The sequence below is a fragment of the Mustela lutreola genome, chromosome 2, assembly GCF_030435805.1.
Source record: "Mustela lutreola isolate mMusLut2 chromosome 2, mMusLut2.pri, whole genome shotgun sequence".
Lineage (NCBI taxonomy): Eukaryota > Metazoa > Chordata > Mammalia > Carnivora > Mustelidae > Mustela > Mustela lutreola.
Window position 1 is genome coordinate 223,716,611 of NC_081291.1, and position 16,468 is coordinate 223,733,078.

Below are 16,468 nucleotides of genomic sequence, written 5' to 3' on the forward strand. Positions count from 1 at the left end.
CCAGATACCCTAAGGACATGAGGGGCACAGAGATACCCCATGACTGCACCTGGACCTTGATGTCCCAGGACAAGCCTGCACTGCCTGGTTCCCGCCCTGTGACCCAGAAGTGCCCCAGTGCGGCTCCTGCACAGCCCTGGGGGACACCAGGTGGGCTCACATGGGATCGCGGTGCCGACAGTCTCGGCCTTCGGAGTTTGCAGCACAGAGGAAGTCCCAGAGATCCCACGACTTCGGCGGCCGCCCCAGGTGCTCCGCAGCAGCTCAGAAGAGGGACAGGCGCTCCTCACCGGCCGGGCACTGAAGACCCCCACCCCGGGGGGGAAGTCTGCCGGCAGTTACAGCAAGGACACGAAGCTCCAGGCAGAACCGCTTTCTCCCTGTTCTCTGTGTCTGATTGCAGCTAAGCCGAAGGAAAGCAGTGCTGGGTGGGAGAAGGGGCAGGGGTGTGCAGAACACCAGCCTGAGTCTATGCACTTGTTGGATGCACAGCAAACAGCTGGGGGAGAGGGTAACAGGTAACAGACAACTTGAGGATGTGGCAGTCACCCCCTTGGCCATGGTACCGAAGCCAGGATTGCTCTCACACGTGGGATAGGTCAGAGGTCTCCATGCGGCAGGGCACCCCTGCAGCACAGTCGGTTCGGTGTCTGACCGCTGTCTTGGTTTCAGCTCAGGTCACGATCTCAGGGCCATGGCATCGAGCCCCATGCCAGGCTCCGCACTGGGCGTGGAGCCTGGGTTGAATTCTCTCCCTCTGTGCCCACCCTGCCCACCCACAGGCTCGCTCTCTTCAGAATAAATCAACCTTAAAAAAAAAAAAAAACTATGTAGAATGTCTACCTGCCGCTCTTCAAGCAGTCACCTAATACGATGGAGAAATGAGACATGAGGACACGAAGTGTATTGAACAAAGTGTGTATTAAACTGTTTTTTGGAAACTGGTTAAAATTAAGGCACTCTGAGCTTTGTGGTTTCCTTGAGGTTACAATATACGGCTGCTCCTAGGCCTGTTCCAGAAAAAGCACAGGGACTGAGACAGCCCCCGAGACGCCCTGCTGTGGGCTCCGCACCCCGGGCCGGGATTCCATACATGGTAGGAGAGCGGGGGCTCGGCGACCCGGACGCGAGACCGGGCTGGGCCCACCAGTCCGACGCGAGATCCGGCCGGGCCCAGAGTCCACTGTGCTAAGGCAGGGTTGCCGGAGTCAGTTACAAACTTTCTTTTATGAATACACAGTGAAAGACAAAGTCTGCAAGCGGCTATAAAAGACTTAGGAATGTATCAAAGTACTTTAAACTGCAATTAAATGCCCAAGAAGTCTGAGAGGCGACAAAGTTTGCGGAGGTCAGCTCCCCGCTCGTGGGAATTCCGGGACGGCGCCACACTTTACGGGACGCTTGAGGGACAGGGCTCTGACGGCGGGGTCGCAAGTGTGAAAGCGGAATGTGTCCTTCTATGTTCCTGTCCACCCACTTTCTCAAAGCCAAATGTCTTCCTAATCCGAAGCCCTGTGGCCCCTGGGCCTGTTTTCAGAGCTCAGAAAGGCTGTTGACGGTCCCGTCATTGTCGGCTACCGCCCTAGACGCCAAATGCTTGGTCTGTTTCCTGAAGTCCTAGACCTTGATCTGACAGGAATGGAATCGCACAGAGGCGAGCCTAGAGGCCACGGCCGGCCTCCCGAGACGCGGCCTCCACAGGAGTCCTCCCCACACACCCGCAGGAGCAGGGTTCCGGGATGGGGCTCGTTTGACGAACACGTGGAAACCCCTCTCGCCGGGAGACACCCTGCCTCCCCGGTGGGCAGAGCCCCAAAGAGGGGCCTGCGGGTGCTTGGCCCCTCCCTCTTTCGGGACAACCCAGGGTCCCCAAGTGACACAGTGCCACCAGCCTGACAGGCAGGAGCCTCGCACACACAGAGCCTGCCACCTGCTGTCGCGGGCAGGAAGGCGAGCGGGGCGGCGGCCTGTCCAGGCCCCACGGCTCTGTGTTCTCGTGGCAGTTGGCTGGAGAGGCAGCTTTCGGGCTTCCACTGGGAAAAAAATCTTGATGTTCTGGTAAAGACACGAATTAAAAACTATCCAATAAGTGGTCTGAACTTTGACAGTGAAGTTTTTTGGTGGAATGTTTTAGGTGGAAGAATGAAATCCAAGAATTATTTTAAAAAGAATGAAAACGCAACACAGACCCAAGGTGAGCAGAACCCTGGTGCTGTTTGTGCGCCACCTGGGGAGGCCGCTGGGCTCAAGGGGAGTGGCCGAGGGACAGGTGCCGCCCCCCCCACCCCCCGCCCCCATCAGCAGGGAAGGCAGGGGCGGGTGGCTTAGTGTCGGAAATGAGTGACGGAATGTCCTTTCCTCCTCACATTAGCAACCAAACCAAACCACCCCACCCCTGACAGGCTTAGTGTCTCAAGTGACTGAGGACAGATACAGAGAAGGGGACAGAAGCTCTCGGGCGTGGGCGGCCATGTGCTGTGTCCTCGGCAGGGATGGGGCGGGCGGTGCTCTCAGTTGTTCTCGAACCGGGCATACGGGTTTTCTTCTTTAAACAAACCTGGAACGACAGAGCCCCGGTTACAAAGTCACTCACGGGACGCAGCGAGACGCGGAGAGCAGGACGGCGGAGTTATACGGCCGCACCCACGGAGGCCGCACGAGACAGGCGTCCGGGCGCCGCGCCGATCCCAACGCCAAACCACGGTGACCTACAAAACCACCTTCCCTTCCTCGTCCTCGTGGTGGGACGAACTTAGAACAAGGTGACCTTCAATCTCCCTGTTGCGTGTCCCGACGTAACCACAACGTACTTGGTCATCAGCCTTAGGTGCCAAATGCACAAAGACAAGCTCCCTCCCCGCACCCCACAAACGCACACCTCTCCCCACTTCGGAAACCTGCACCTCATGCCGCCATCCCCGGGGGCGGTAGGACACAGCCCTCTGCTGTGGGAGACACTGGGGACGTGGAGCAGCCGGTCCAGGTCTGTCCGAGGGGGAGGACTACGCGCCTCAGGCCTGGGGAGGAGGCCCACGGGGTCCGGTCAAGGGCGTTCAGATGCCAAACGCCACACACGCCGTCATGCTGGGGAAGGACAAAGCCCAACGGCTCCCAGCTGTCTTTTCTAGTGTTGAGGGGGAGAAACGGTTATGCGATCAGAAGTCGAACGGCTTCTAGAGCCTAGAGAAGGGCTTCATCCGTGCCGGGGCTGTGTGTCCGCCGCAGCGCGTGCCAATCCGCGGCTCCCGTGGGCCCCTGGGAACCCTCCCGCCAGCTCCTTCCGAAGTCCAGTTCGCTCTATGGGCTTCGCGTCAGCAGGTAAGAGCGAGCTTCATCAGTCAAGTATGGGCCCCCCGGACCAATGAAACGGTTGGCAGGAGCCGCCCCGGGGCGCTGTTACAGGATCGGCGTCTGCCCCTGAGCCCGGCCTGAGACGCCGCCAGGCCCAGCATGCACAGGGCCAAGGGGAAGGCCTGGAAGCTACGTGTGCCGGCAACGAAGGCACTTCGGCATGAGTCCGTGTGAGTGCCCGGGCACGCGCTGTCTGGTCTTTATTTACACTGGCGTTAATCAGACGCCAACAAGCTTCCTTCCACGCTTTTCACCGTCATGGAAAACCAAGGGGCCCAGCTGAGGGGAGCAGATGCTCAGTGGGCACCGGGGGCAGAGGGCACCGAGCCGAGACCGCTAGACAGGTCATCTCGCCCACACGGAGTCTGTCACCACCTACACGGGGAGGAAGCCCCCGACCCCAGGGCCAGCGCCAGGGGCAGCGAGAGAGACACGCAAGGCTGGCCGAGACAGGGGCACACGGAGCGGAGGCCGGGAGGGCGCTAACCAGAGAAGGCTCTCGGCGGCCGGACATCTCACCTTCAACAGACGAGACCCAGTGGCGGGAGGAGGGGCAGTCGGGGCAGCCTCGTGCCTGGGAACCAACACCGGCAGGCTGGTGGGGTCCCCTCAACCCCGGGCCACCCAACCCAAGGACGTGACAGTCAGAGGAGGCCCATGTGGATGGAGGTGGAGGCGTGTGGCCATCAGCCCGGGCCAGAGGGACTTGAGCCCTGGGGACGCACTGTTTAGTGCCCAGGATCTTAAAACACCATGAAACAGTTCTTCCGTATGGAGAACTCCACAATGAGTGCACCAGCTGGACAGGATTTTGAAATTTTCCTTGTACTTAGCCTTTGGCCTAGCTGCCTGGTCCACCTACCACAGAGCATCTCATCTTCTGGTCACGAGGTCAAGGGAAGCTCCATGGCCCAGGGCTGCAGGCCCCGTGGCGGTCGCCAGGGAGGCCCCGTGAGTCCCCTTCTCCCAATCCCAACCGCTAACCCCATGCAAGAGCAGGCTTAGTAAAGAATGAGTCACTCCCCCGCCTCAGCCCCCGAACTCTCTCCAAACGAAACCAGACAGAAGGCCTGGACATGGACAGCTGTGGCCAAGGCCCTACGGGGAGCACAGCCCGCGAGGTCAGGTGTGGGAGCAGCGTGCACCCAAGGCGGCGAGGCGGGGGAGGCCTGCGGCCACCACGGACACCCCATGTCTCCCAAACGTGGGGACAGGCCAGGAGCCACACAGAGCCTGGTCACATCCCCCACCTGGGAGTAAGCAGTACTAGGAAGTCTGGAGAGAGAAAAACACGCCAGGGCTTCATCTTCCAAGACACTCGTGGGCTCGCTCGTCCCAGCCCACACGGAGCACGCCCAGCTGCCCAGCTGCCCAGCGCGGGGGGCGGACGAGGGAAGCGCTCCCAGCCCCCAGCACGGCGTCCGCTCCCGACCAAACCCAACGGATGTGGACGTTCCATCTGCCCTTACCGTATTTTTTTCTGATTTCATCGTGTCTTGATTTCATCTCCGCTCTCCTAAAAAACAAAAGAATCTCATTTGGCATCAGAATATCTCATGACGCTAAAAGACGTTCTCGTCACTTCCTTCCAGAGAGGCCGGGGACAGGCGCGGATGGCCCTGGGCCGGGCAGGGTGACGACCGGCACCGTCTTCTGAGGTCGTTCCCACGTCCTGTCATTCGGTTGCTTTAACAAAGGCGATTCAAATGCCCAATACTAAGATTTCTTAAAATATTTTTCATGTAAAGAAGCCACGCTGATAAGTGAAAATCTAACACCACGCTCTGCACGAGGCTGGGAATGTACACGTGCTCATCCTTCTCCAGAGCTGATGGCCCTGCGGGGACAGCACCCACTGGCAGCACCTGACGCGGCAGCACGTCGCCAAGCCACACTCCCGCTCCCGTCAGGCAAGGCCCGGGGACCCGCCACACCTGCCACAGCGGCCCGGCCCGTGGCAGCCTCCCACACGCTCCCCCCCAAAGCGCTCCACGAGGGGAGAATGGGGTCTCAGCGTGCTGGCTGCAAGAGGCCCGCCCCAAGCACAGGCAGACGGGCATGTGCTGGGCCTCTGTCCCACCCGTGGCCGCCCAGGAGGATAAGAGCCCACGCGCTGTCCCACGACCCCAGCGTGTGGCCCACGGGCCCCCCAAAGCTGGAGAGAGCTCGGGCCCACAAGTGACACCTGCCGCGGCCTCGCAGGCCAGCCAGCCCAGCCCGCACCTCTCCTCCTGCCGGATCCGGCGCTCCTCGCGCTCCCGCGCCGCCCTCTCCTCGCTCTTATCCGGCTTGCGGCTCCTCTTCCTGCGGCAGCAGCAGTAGGCGCAGCACACGGCCACGGCCAGGAGCACAGCTCCCCCCACCACCGACAGCGTGATGATCAGCGCCTCGAAGTTCACTGCAAGGTCAGCCGGAGTCAGGGGGTCAGGACAGGGCCCCGAAGGAGCCCCCCACCCCTGGGGGCAGACGGCAGTCCTAGAACTGGGCCGGCCCCCAGATCGCCTCTCAGGGTGGGTGTGTGACTCGAGAACTTCTCAATGAACTACCACAGCCCCAGGCCACAGGGCCACAGGCCACAAGGCAGCATTTCTCAGCGCGGTAAGCCTGAGGTGACTTAGCAACAGGAGCCGGGGAGGAGAAAGCCCCGCAGGGCGTGCAGACCGTCCTGACACACTTCTAGACTCTGTGGAACTTTGCAAACCAAAGTGAAGCCTGGGGCAGCTACTCCCGTCACCTGAACCCAAGTCCACAGCCCGACACCACCGGCCCTTGAACACGGTCTGCACCGCGCGGGTCCATGATCTGTGGGTATCGGCTCCCCAGATCCAGGCCGGTACTGTATGGACACCGTCTCTTCCTGATGACCTTCTCCTGCACGTTTCCTTCTCTGTGGCCTACTTCCCCGTGGGAGCACAGCACGGGGTGCATGTAACACACGCGCACACACATGTGCACACGCACACACGGACACATGCACACACATGCACAGGTGACTGCTCTGCCGTTAGCAAGCCTCTGTCCCCGGCAGGGAGCAGCAGACGCAGACCCAGCACCTAGGCTCCCATCTGCTTCCGGGAAACCAGCAGTCAGGCGCGGATTTTCAAGTGCGGGGCGTCAGCGCCTCTAACCCCTGGGCTGTTCAAGGTCGCCTGCATTTTCTTCCCTAGGGACAGCTTCTGACCCTGGCAGTCAGAGGGACGACCGTGGAGCCACAGAGTCTGCAGACGGCTGCCTCCTCGGCTGCCAATGATGTGATGATTTCCCGTCAAAACCCAACTCCTCAGACAAACACATAGTTAAAACAAGCTTCACGATTCTAACTTCTCTGAAAGGCTAATAATAAACCCAAACCCGGGGCGCCAGGATGGCTCAGTCGATTAGGCATCTGCCTTCGGCTGTGGTCGTGATCCCAGGGACCTGAGATCAAGTCCCACGTGGGGCTCTCTGCTTGGTGGGAGCCTGCTTCTCCCTCCACTTTCCCTCTACGTGCTCTCTTTCTCTCTCAAATAAATAAATCTTAAAAAAATAAGGGGCGTCTGGGTGGCTCAGTGGGTTAAACCTCTGCCTTCGGCTCAGGTCATGGTGTCAGGGTCCTGGGATCGAGCCCTGCATCGGGCTCTCTGCTCGGCAGGGAGCCTGCTTCCCCCCCAACCTCTGCCTGCCTCTCTGCCTACTTGTGATCTCTGTCAAATAAATAAATAAAATCTTAAAAAAAAAAAAATAAAATAAACCGAAACCCGCCAATACTTTTCTATTTAATTCAAACCAGAGCCATCAAGAGCTCTGGTATCTGGCCAATGTGTGCACTCGTCCCATTCAGACGGCCACCGAGGCAGCTGCGGGAGGGAGCTCCACCCCAGACGGCAAGGTCCCCCGAGTCTGCTCTGTCTCCTGGGACTGCAGGGTCACGCATGCTGTGCTGCGCCAGGGGAGGGCCCGGCATCGGGATGCACAGGGACACCACCGCCGGGAGCCTGACACACCACACAGGTCAGCCGTGAGCCTCACAGGCTGGCCTCGAGTCCGTGCACGTCCTCCGACCAGCAGAATCAGGGTCCCGTCTGATGCAGTGTCCTCCAAGCCAAAATCACTTGGCTTCTCCTCCTGCCGCCTGTTCTGGAAGAGCCGCACAGTGCACCGTCATGGCCGGCATGTGATCAGGGAAGACCTCCGCGGGCAGGTGGCAGCAGGTGTGGACAACAGAACTTTCCAACACTGCACTTAAACACCCAGCAGGTCAGCAAGATACCTGGCTCGGAGACACGTCTGCCCCCAAACAGCTTTTCTGACTAACAGCTAAAATGAGTTACAACCACAGAAATCCCACGGGGCGCCTAGGGGGCTGGGTCAGTGAAGGTCAGTTAATCGTCTGCCTTCAGCTCAGGTCATGATCCCGGGGTCCTGGGATCAAGCCCCACATCGGGCTCCCTGCTCAGCAGGAGCCTACTTCTCCCTCTCCCACTCCCCCTGTTTGTGTTCCCTCTCTTCCTATGTCTGTCAAATAAATAAATAAAATCTTTTAAAAAATACAGAAATCCCAATCGTAGTGGGAAAAAACACTGTGGGCCCCCATTCCCAGGAGCCTGAGCCGCCTGGATAAGATGATTCTGAAGTTTTCTATCAGAACAAAGAGCTCCTGTGGTGTGAGGTCTGGAATTACAGTTCCGTGCTGCCCGGACATCTAGGAGGCCTCGGGGCCCTCCCGGGATCCCCAGACAGCACGGCACAAGCCCCCGGCCCTTCTGCATCGCCCCAGCCCTCCTCACTGCACGCAAGGACCGGGGACAACCCCACTGACCCAAGTCCCAGGAGGCACGCTTCAGGTCCACGCAGCCCCGGCACAAATGACATCACGTGCACCTTCTCTCGGGAAGCAGGGGCACCTGTCCCACCCACGGAGCGCGCCTCCCGCAGCCCCTGGCTCGTTCCCTGCTCCCCACCCCCCAGATGAAAGTTCATCTGACCCGTGACAGGCACTCAGCCTGCCCCACGGCCCTGAGGCAGGAGCCTCACTGCACAGGAGACTGATCAAAAGTGCCTCCACGTAAAAGGTGGAGTCATCAGAGAAATACAAATTAAAACCACAAGGAGATACCACTTCACACCCACCAGCCAGACTAAAAAGCAGACGCCTGACCACCCCAAGTGTTGGCAGGGCCAGGGGACAACAGGAACTCCCGCAGCCGCTCCGGGACACCGTCCGCAGACCTACTGCAGGGACCCCGTGACTGTGCCCGTGGAAGTGAGTGTGGGCTGCTGCCCCACGAGCCCACTGATGGCAGCACGGGGATGCCAGCGTGCCCCCAGCAGCACCAGGCGTGGACACCTGCAGGGCACCACGCAGTCGCCGCACAGACTGGCAGGACAGAGGCGTCCAGCCCCCGGGGACTGCCAGCAGCCCTCCCGGGAAGCGCGCACTCTCCCCGGCTTCAGGCTCCCCGTGGAGAGCACATGCTCCAGCAGCCACACTCACTGAGCACAACCAGATTGTCCCAGACAGCACAGATTTGGCCAGAACGCTGTGAGAACGAAGACTTACCCCAGCACACGCCCCAGCGTGCGGAACTCAGCTTACAGAGGGAGCTGGGCGGCAGGATCCTGCTCACGGGGTAGTCCAAGCACGCCTTGCTGGTGTGGCACCACAGACACTGGGAGAGAAGGACATCCGACACGGGTCAGAAGTGCACCACACGCACCCAAGAACCAGACCGTCCGGGCCTCGGCCCCCCCACCTCCTGCTCCCCCTCGGGTGCGGGGCTGGAAGGCCTCGGCCCCAACCCCACCCCATCAGCTCCACCCACGTGGCCCACCAGGGCTGAGGTTCCACAAACCCTCTCCCACCAGGCACCCTGCCCGGCCTCTTGGCCTCGGTGCACGTCCTCAAAGCTGCCAGGTGGCTCCCTGCCCAGAGTCTTAGCACGGCTACTCCTTCTGCCCAGAACATTCTTCCCCAAACACGTGTGCCCTCCCCTGAGCGCCCCCTCAGCACCACCCCGCCTCCCCATCGCCTTCCCGTCAGTAGCACCCCCCCCAGCGGGGTGCCTATCTCCCTTCATCTGCAGGAGGGCAGGCGGGACCCGGCGGGCCCACAGGCGGAGCGCAGTAAGTCGGTGTCACTGGGCTTTAGTGGCCCTGGAAAACACTGGCCTCTCCAACAGCATGGGGGGCCCGGCCATCTTACAGACAGTGCATCCGGGGGTGCCTGTGTCCCTTCAGCTCAGGATGTGACCTCACGGTCCTGGCCTGGAGTCCACACCCAGCCCCCTGCGCAGCGGGGAGTTCACTTCTCCCTCTGCTGCTCCCCTGCCCATCCTCTCTGTCTCTGTCTCTCTCAGATGAATAAATACATTAAACAACAAATAGCAGCGCATCTTAGCTCAAAGGCCCAGGCCCAGAACCTCAGAGCTGGGGGGCACCCCTCGGACGCTCCTGCCTGAGTCCCCAAAAACACCAATGAGGCCGGTGCAGAGACGGCAGCCCGGGCCGCGGCCCTCTCGGGCGCTCACGGCACCAGGCGCGCGCACGGCCTGGACGGGTGCTCAGGTAGCCCTCTCGGACCCTCCTCGGGTCAGGCCTTGCACTTGGTACTTTGAGTCCGAAGGGCAAGCATTTCACAGACTTGTCTTCTCTGAGATTTTCAAAAGGAGAAAAAACCAGGTATTTGAGCCCCCGGCCAGGGGACAAGTCCACTGCGGACATGAGGAAGACGGAGCCCGGGCTCTCCCAGGGCTACACGGCATGCGTACACGGCGCAGAGCAGCGGTCGGGTCCCTCCGCTCTGGCCATCGGAGACCACCCTCCCTGCAGCAGCCTGGTCCTGGAGAACAACTTTGGGTAAGTCCTCCATTTTCAAATAATGCAAGTTTCCAGTGTCTAGAGCTTCCCAGCTTTCTAACCGTGTTACTGAAAGCCACAGGCGCTCAGGAGGATGGCTGTCCTTGGTGCGGAGCAGCTCGGGCGGCCCCAGCAGGTCACTGTCTGGCACAGAGGGGCCCAGGGCCGAGGAGGGGGCTGTGCTACTTACAGAGACATTTTTCAGGCACTCCTCACAGGTTCTGTTTGTGTTCTGGGAGCAAGCTGTGGGGAAGAAGACACATCACTGAGTCAGGCCAGGCTCAAACGTGCACTCAGGGCTGGGGGGATGGGGGGAAGGTTCCACTCCCAAACCCGGAGCCACACACCGTCTCCTGGCACCCAGCCTTCCAGGGGCACCCACAGGGCCTCAGGGAGGACGCAGACCCAGCACCTAGGCTCCCATCTGCAAGGGGTTGTGGGGCAAACAGGCCTCGGCACACAGAGGCTGTGTCCACAAACCCCAGGCCTGCTGACTCCTCAGCACACGCTCTCCTTGGAGCGCCAGGCCGCAGCAATGCCAGGCCCACGAGACCAGAGCCAGGCCTCAGCCCCCCAGGTCCACCAGACCTGCAGGAGAAGGCTCCACAATCAGCGGATGCCGGTCCCGAGGCACCGCATGGCCCTGGCCAAAGCGCAGGCAGCCAGCAGGTCTGGAACTCCAGCGCATGGCGAGGACGGAACCAGGATATGAATGAAACGCGCCCGTCCCTCCTCCGGCGTGTAGCACCACACCCGTGACTCAAAACACACACGGGGACCTGGAACCTGCGTGCGAGCTCACCCGGCAGCAGGAACCGCGGCGAACGTCAGAAGCAGACCCCACCCCACACCCACCAGAGGGACCAAAACGAGAAAGACCCTCAACGTTCAGTGTCGGCGCGGACACAGAGCCACTGGGAACTCTGGGAGGCGGGAGGGCAGAGGGTTCCACCGCTGAAGAGAAGAGAGGGCGTCTGCTCGTGAACCAAACCTACGCCTCCCCGGGGGCTCGGCACCCCCACCCAGGTAGCGCACCAAGAAAGTCAGGGTGTAAGGCCCCAGGAAGACCTGCACGGAAACACTCAAGACGTCATCTGAGAGCCAGAGGGAGTGCGCGAGAGCACGCATGGGGGGGGGGGGCAGAGGGAGAGGGACAAGCGGGCTTCCCGCTGAGCAGGGAACCCCCTGGGGAGGACGGCTCCACCCCAGGAAGGGGGATCATGACCCGAGCCACAGAAAGACGCTTAGCCAGCTGAGCCGCCAAGACGCCCCAGCACCCTCCTAGCAACAGCAAAAAGCTGCGAACAGCCCAGAAGCCCCAGCACTGGAGTCTGGCCGCGCGTCGTGCAACAGGACACTGCGGAGCCACTAGAAGCGCACTGGGCGCCTCACACACGGACGAACTTAGCCGTAGTCCGGGGACCCGTGGAAACCCGACACGAAGACCATCCCGCTGGATTCCCGGGACACGCAGCCCTGGAGCAACTCCCCTAAACCAGGAACGGGACCACGGTGGCCTGAACCTCCAGAGAGAGAGGCACATCCAGAGCTGGACAGGGGGCCAGGGTGACACAGTGTCCTTCATCCCACAGTACACATGAGACCCTGCATTTCACAGTGAGGGCTTCACAGAGCCTCACAGAGGGTTCGGGAGGGCACAGGACAGCTCGGGCACAGAGGAGACACAGCAGATCGCCCAAGGGGAGGCTGTGCGCAGCCCACAACCCTGTGTGAGATGCGGGCCGAGCACTCCAGCCCCCGGCTGTGCATGCGCCCATCGTGCCCGCTGAGCAGGACGCGCACAGAGCGGCCTGGCACCGGTCAGGCCGGACTCGCCCATGGTCTGCCAGCCCAACACGAGCCTGCTTCACCTACAGCGCGGAAGCCCACTGAGCACCTGCTGGCCCGCATTCCTGCTGGACGGCGCTCCTCGCAGAGCCCCTGGCGGTATGTGGAAGCCCCTGCCAAGTACTGCTCTTACCACACACCTGACCTGGCTCCAGGAAGGAAAGAAAACGGACGACCCATGGAGCACCTGGATTCCTGCAAGCACCCCAGTGCCGCGGCAGCCGTCGACAGCAGCAGGTACAGGCGCCGGGCAGCGGGACTGGCCGTGCCCAGAGCAGGCCTGGGCCCCTGGGCCAGGCCAGGGACTCCACCGCCACACCCACCCCTTCACCCTGGCTGCTGAGGGTCTGGAGGGCGACACCCGGCAGCATAGGGGCCTTAGTTTCTAGACACTGTCCCCCTACCGACTGGAGCCAGGACTCCTGGGAGAAACAGCGGATCCCAGCACCGGGACAGAGAAGGACAAGCTGGACCTCGGACAGACTGCCGCACCTGAGGGCCACCAACTTCGGGGTCAATGCAAAAGGACCCAGAAGCCCACTTGAATGGGGGGGGGGTCGTCCTTGTCCAACAGGACAATGACAGAGTGACTGACCACAATAGACTCTAGCCTCTGGAATGGTCCAGGATCTCACGCAGACATGGAACCAGCAGAGGGAGGCCAATCGGCCAGGGCAGAGCGGTGGCAAAGGGCTCAAGGCCTGCCGTTCTGCAGCCTCAGTAAACCTGGAGGCCAAGGCCACCGTGCCCGTCTGTGAGGTGACCAGACACTTCTGGTCTCAAAGCGTCTCCTTAGCAGGAGATGAGGACAGGACAGCGGGACGGATGCCGGCAGGGCCCCGAGGGGTGCAGGGGAACAATGGCCATGCACGGCTGAGTCCGGTCCCAACGCCCTGGAATCCACGCCAGAGGACAGCAGACAAGACCGACCGCGGCAGTATCCGGGGAACGGAGCCGAGTGCCCCGGCGGGGTCCTGGACGTTACGGGACCACCAGCGAACGCGTACAGAAACCGCAGACCACGTCGCAGCGTTCGCGGAGCACACCAACGCTGACCGGCCAGACTGGGCTCGGGGCGCTCCCCCGCAGCCCCGAATGCCCTGGTCCTCGGGAGGCCCACCCTGCGGGACGTCGGGGCGAAGGGCCGCAGAGAGCCAAGTTCTGACGGTTCGGCCATGACGGTAACGCGCTGCCCGGCCGCGCAGACGGGGAAGCGCCGAGCACAGAGAGCATGGCAGGTCCGCTGTACGGCTCCTTCCTCCTACTTTTCTGCAGCTCTGACGTTTTCCTGCCGTGAAAGTCTACACAGCTGTTGACACGCCCCCCTCGCAAGTCCTTCTGGAAAACTCTACAAGAAAGGGTGGACTTCTCATCAGTCTTAACAGAGCGGCCACGTTGGGGGGGCATAGAACTCTCTCATGGGATTTTTTTCCTTTCTGAAGTCTTTCTGACAGCTGGACTCGTGTGGACTACACTCCCAGACACACGCCATCGGCCTCGTGCACGCCGGGCCTCTGGACCAGAGAGCCAGAGTCCAGAGACACCAGTGCCCTCCTGCCCCTGACCCAGCACCTGGCAGCTATCCATGCCCACAGAAACCGCCCACGGCACTCCTGGGAACCAGCAGCCGGGGGAAAGCTCCATTCTCTCTCTCCAGATCTCCAGATTCTCTCTCTCCAGATCTCTCTCTCTCTCTGGGCGACATACACTAACTCCCAGCTCCTGCTTCAAGGACCGGGGTGCAGAAAACCATGCGCTGACCACCACAGAAGTCCACGCCACCCTCCCGTCTCTACGTCTGACACTAGGAGTCAACATCCTGGCTCTGGAAGTCCTGGGATCTTTGGCTGAGGGTCCACTGACCAATGGTTAGAAAACCTGACATGCTGGTCCCTTTGAAAACTAAATGAAAAGACAAATGAAGAAAAAGAAAGGTCCTTGTGTTCAGATATGTCAGCCTGTGGCCCCTGGTCACACTGTGGCCTCGAGATTCCAGGGAGCCTGTTCAGGACAGAGGACACGTGCTGGTGTGCGTAGAGAGATCTGTTTTGAAAAGGTGAAGGAACAAGTAAGATTACATTCCCTGTGCGTGTGTCACATGCACAGGCCAGAGGGCGGCACCAGCGGGTCCCTGGGAGGCCACCGTTCTCACTCCGTCCAGGGACAGAGCACCGACCTCACCGGTGTCACATGAGGAACAAGGGTGCAAAGTTCATTCACAGAAACATGCTGCTCATCTCCGTATCTCAGAAGAAACAAAAGAGCCACGAGTGCCAGACAGCCCTTGGCTTAGGACAGGTTACACCCCAAGAACCCCACTGTACGTGGAAAAGATCCCATGACGAACCCGGTTCCTACACCCAGCCAATCTTAACCATGCTGAGAACGCTTCCGGTGGCCGACAGTTGGCCAGAACCACCTCGCACACTGCCTGTCTGCCGAGGGAGCGTGGACTAGCTCCCGTGGATGACCGGACACTACCCCAAGTGACCCACAGAACAGCGGTGTGACCGCAGGGCCGCCCCGGCTCTGGACAGGACTGCACATTGCTGACCTGGGCAAAGACCCACATCCCCAGTTCCAAGCACCAGCTGTCCTGAATGCCTCTCGCTTTCGCACCACCGCAAAGTCACAAAGTCCTCCGGAAGACGCGTGTAAATCGGGGGCGGTGTGCGTGTACAGTAATAGGCAGCATGTGGAGACACGCTGTAGCGCCCTCACACAGGTCTGGAAAGCCCTGGTTCTCAGCAGGAGACCGGCTGGAGAGGAACAGCAAGCCCCTCCAAGTCCAGTGCCCTCGGTAAGGACAGTAAGGGTAGGGGTGGGACAGGCCACCACAGAGCTCTTCTGCGCCCTTCAGGCAGCTGGCTCATGGGGTCATCCCTCCCGATACACACACACACACACACACACACACACACGGAAGCAGACTTGAGATCGGTCCATGGGGAAATAAACATTCAACAGGGTCACACAAGAAGGGTGCCCTGCCGTGCCACGCAGAACCCACCAACGCCTGGGCTAGCAGGGAGCGGAGAAAAACACGCGCCCCAGGGCAGCGCGACCTGTAGGCCCTGGAGCCGAGGTCAGCTGGATGCCAGAACAGCGATCACATGGCACCTCCCCGCAGCGACAGAGTCCTCAAACAAGCCGAGCCCTGACACTGCCCGGCTTCCTGGCCTTTTCCCCAGGCCCAGAGGCTGATTTGAGCACCTTCTGGCCCCCTCCACGGCCCCACAGCAGGCCACCCTCCCGCAATACTGCACTTCTGGAACCTTCTAAAACGTCAGTCCGGCCCTGGGTCCTACACTCCCTTCGAGAGCACTGTTTCTCGGCGGGTCCCCCCAGGAACTGTCTGTTGACCACCACGGCCCCAGCCCCCGGCAGCACAGTCAGGACACACACCCGCCCCAGGTCCGCCGTCTGCACACACCGCAGGTCCCCTGGCACCCTGCTTTCCCGCCTCCCCCGAGGCACACAGGGATGCCTCCCCGAAGGCAGTGGTGCCCCCTGCGCCACACCCCCACCTGCCCTCCCCCCAGTCCTCAAGGGCCTGGCACCCGGACACCCCGACCCGACGGCTGCGGGGCCAGCAAGCGCTCCTCCAGACTTGGAATCTCAACCGCCCGCTCCTTCAGAGAGGACAGCGGGGCGGCAAGCGGTACTGCGCCAGGACCACCCTGCAGGCCCGGCCCCCCCCGCGCCGGACGCTGAACCCACACAAACGGTGGCCCCTCCACCGGCCCAGGACCCCGCGTCCCTCCCCACCGCCCCGCCCCGGACCCCACCGCCCACTCCACCTCCCCCTCCTCCGGACCCGGACCCCGCGTCCCTCAGCACCTCCCTGCCCCGACCCCGACTCGGACGCCGCCGTCCCCCTCCCGCCCCGCCCCGGACCCCGCGTCCCCCCCCCGCCCCGCCCCGCCCCGGACCCCGCGTCCCCCCCCCGCCCCGCCTCGCCCCGGACCCCCCGCGTCCCCCCCCCCGCCCCGCCCCGCCCCGGACCCCGCGTCCCTCACCCGCCCCGGACGGCTCCTGCGCCGCGGCCGCCGAAAGCAGCAGCAGGAAGAGCGCGGCGCCGCGGAGGAGCAGCCGCCAGCGCCGCGTCAGCCCGGGAGCGCCGCCGGACGCCATGCTGGCCGCAGCCCCTCGGCCGGTGGGTCGGACGTCAGGCGGACACTGTCCACCTCCGCGGCGGGGCTCGGCGGGCTGCCCCCCACCCCCGGAAGAGCCTCACGCCGGAAGTGGGCGGGGCGAGGGTACGGCCGAGTGCGCAGCCGCGGGTCCCTGCTCGCCCCGCCCCAGCCGACCCGCCCTCCCTCCGCGGCCCGTGTTCCCCCGCCTCCCGAGGCGCCTCCCGAGGCTCAGTGCGCGTGCGCGGCTGAAGGCCAGGCTGCGGGGGCGGGGGCGGGGGCGGGGCCGCGGGAGGCGGGGC

At 62.2% G+C, this 16,468-nt stretch overlaps 1 protein-coding gene across 1 annotated transcript; it reads right to left on the minus strand.

The window, feature by feature from the left end:
• Positions 1-902: 902 nt before the first annotated feature.
• On the minus strand, positions 903-16,278 carry PTTG1IP (PTTG1 interacting protein). The gene is made up of 6 exons (XM_059164930.1): positions 16,053-16,278; positions 10,376-10,428; positions 8,891-8,999; positions 5,575-5,749; positions 4,821-4,867; positions 903-2,557 (listed from the first exon to the last, which is right to left on the minus strand). Exons 1-6 carry the CDS (start codon positions 16,165-16,167, stop codon positions 2,511-2,513), a joined length of 546 nt encoding a protein of 181 aa, XP_059020913.1. The 5' UTR covers positions 16,168-16,278; the 3' UTR covers positions 903-2,510.
• Positions 16,279-16,468: the final 190 nt, after the last annotated feature.

Bases quoted from the DNA above. Each gene is read 5' to 3' on its own strand.
- PTTG1IP (XM_059164930.1), bottom strand. From the start codon at position 16,167: ATGGCGTCCGGCGGCGCTCCCGGGCTGACGCGGCGCTGGCGGCTGCTC. The intron at 10,429-16,052 runs GTGAGGGACGCG...TCTTCCCCACAG, and splicing joins GCAGGAGCCGTCCGGGGCGG to CTTGCTCCCAGAACACAAAC. The intron at 5,750-8,890 runs GTAAGTCTTCGT...CTGACCTTGCAG, and splicing joins ACGCTGGGGCGTGTGCTGGG to TGAACTTCGAGGCGCTGATC.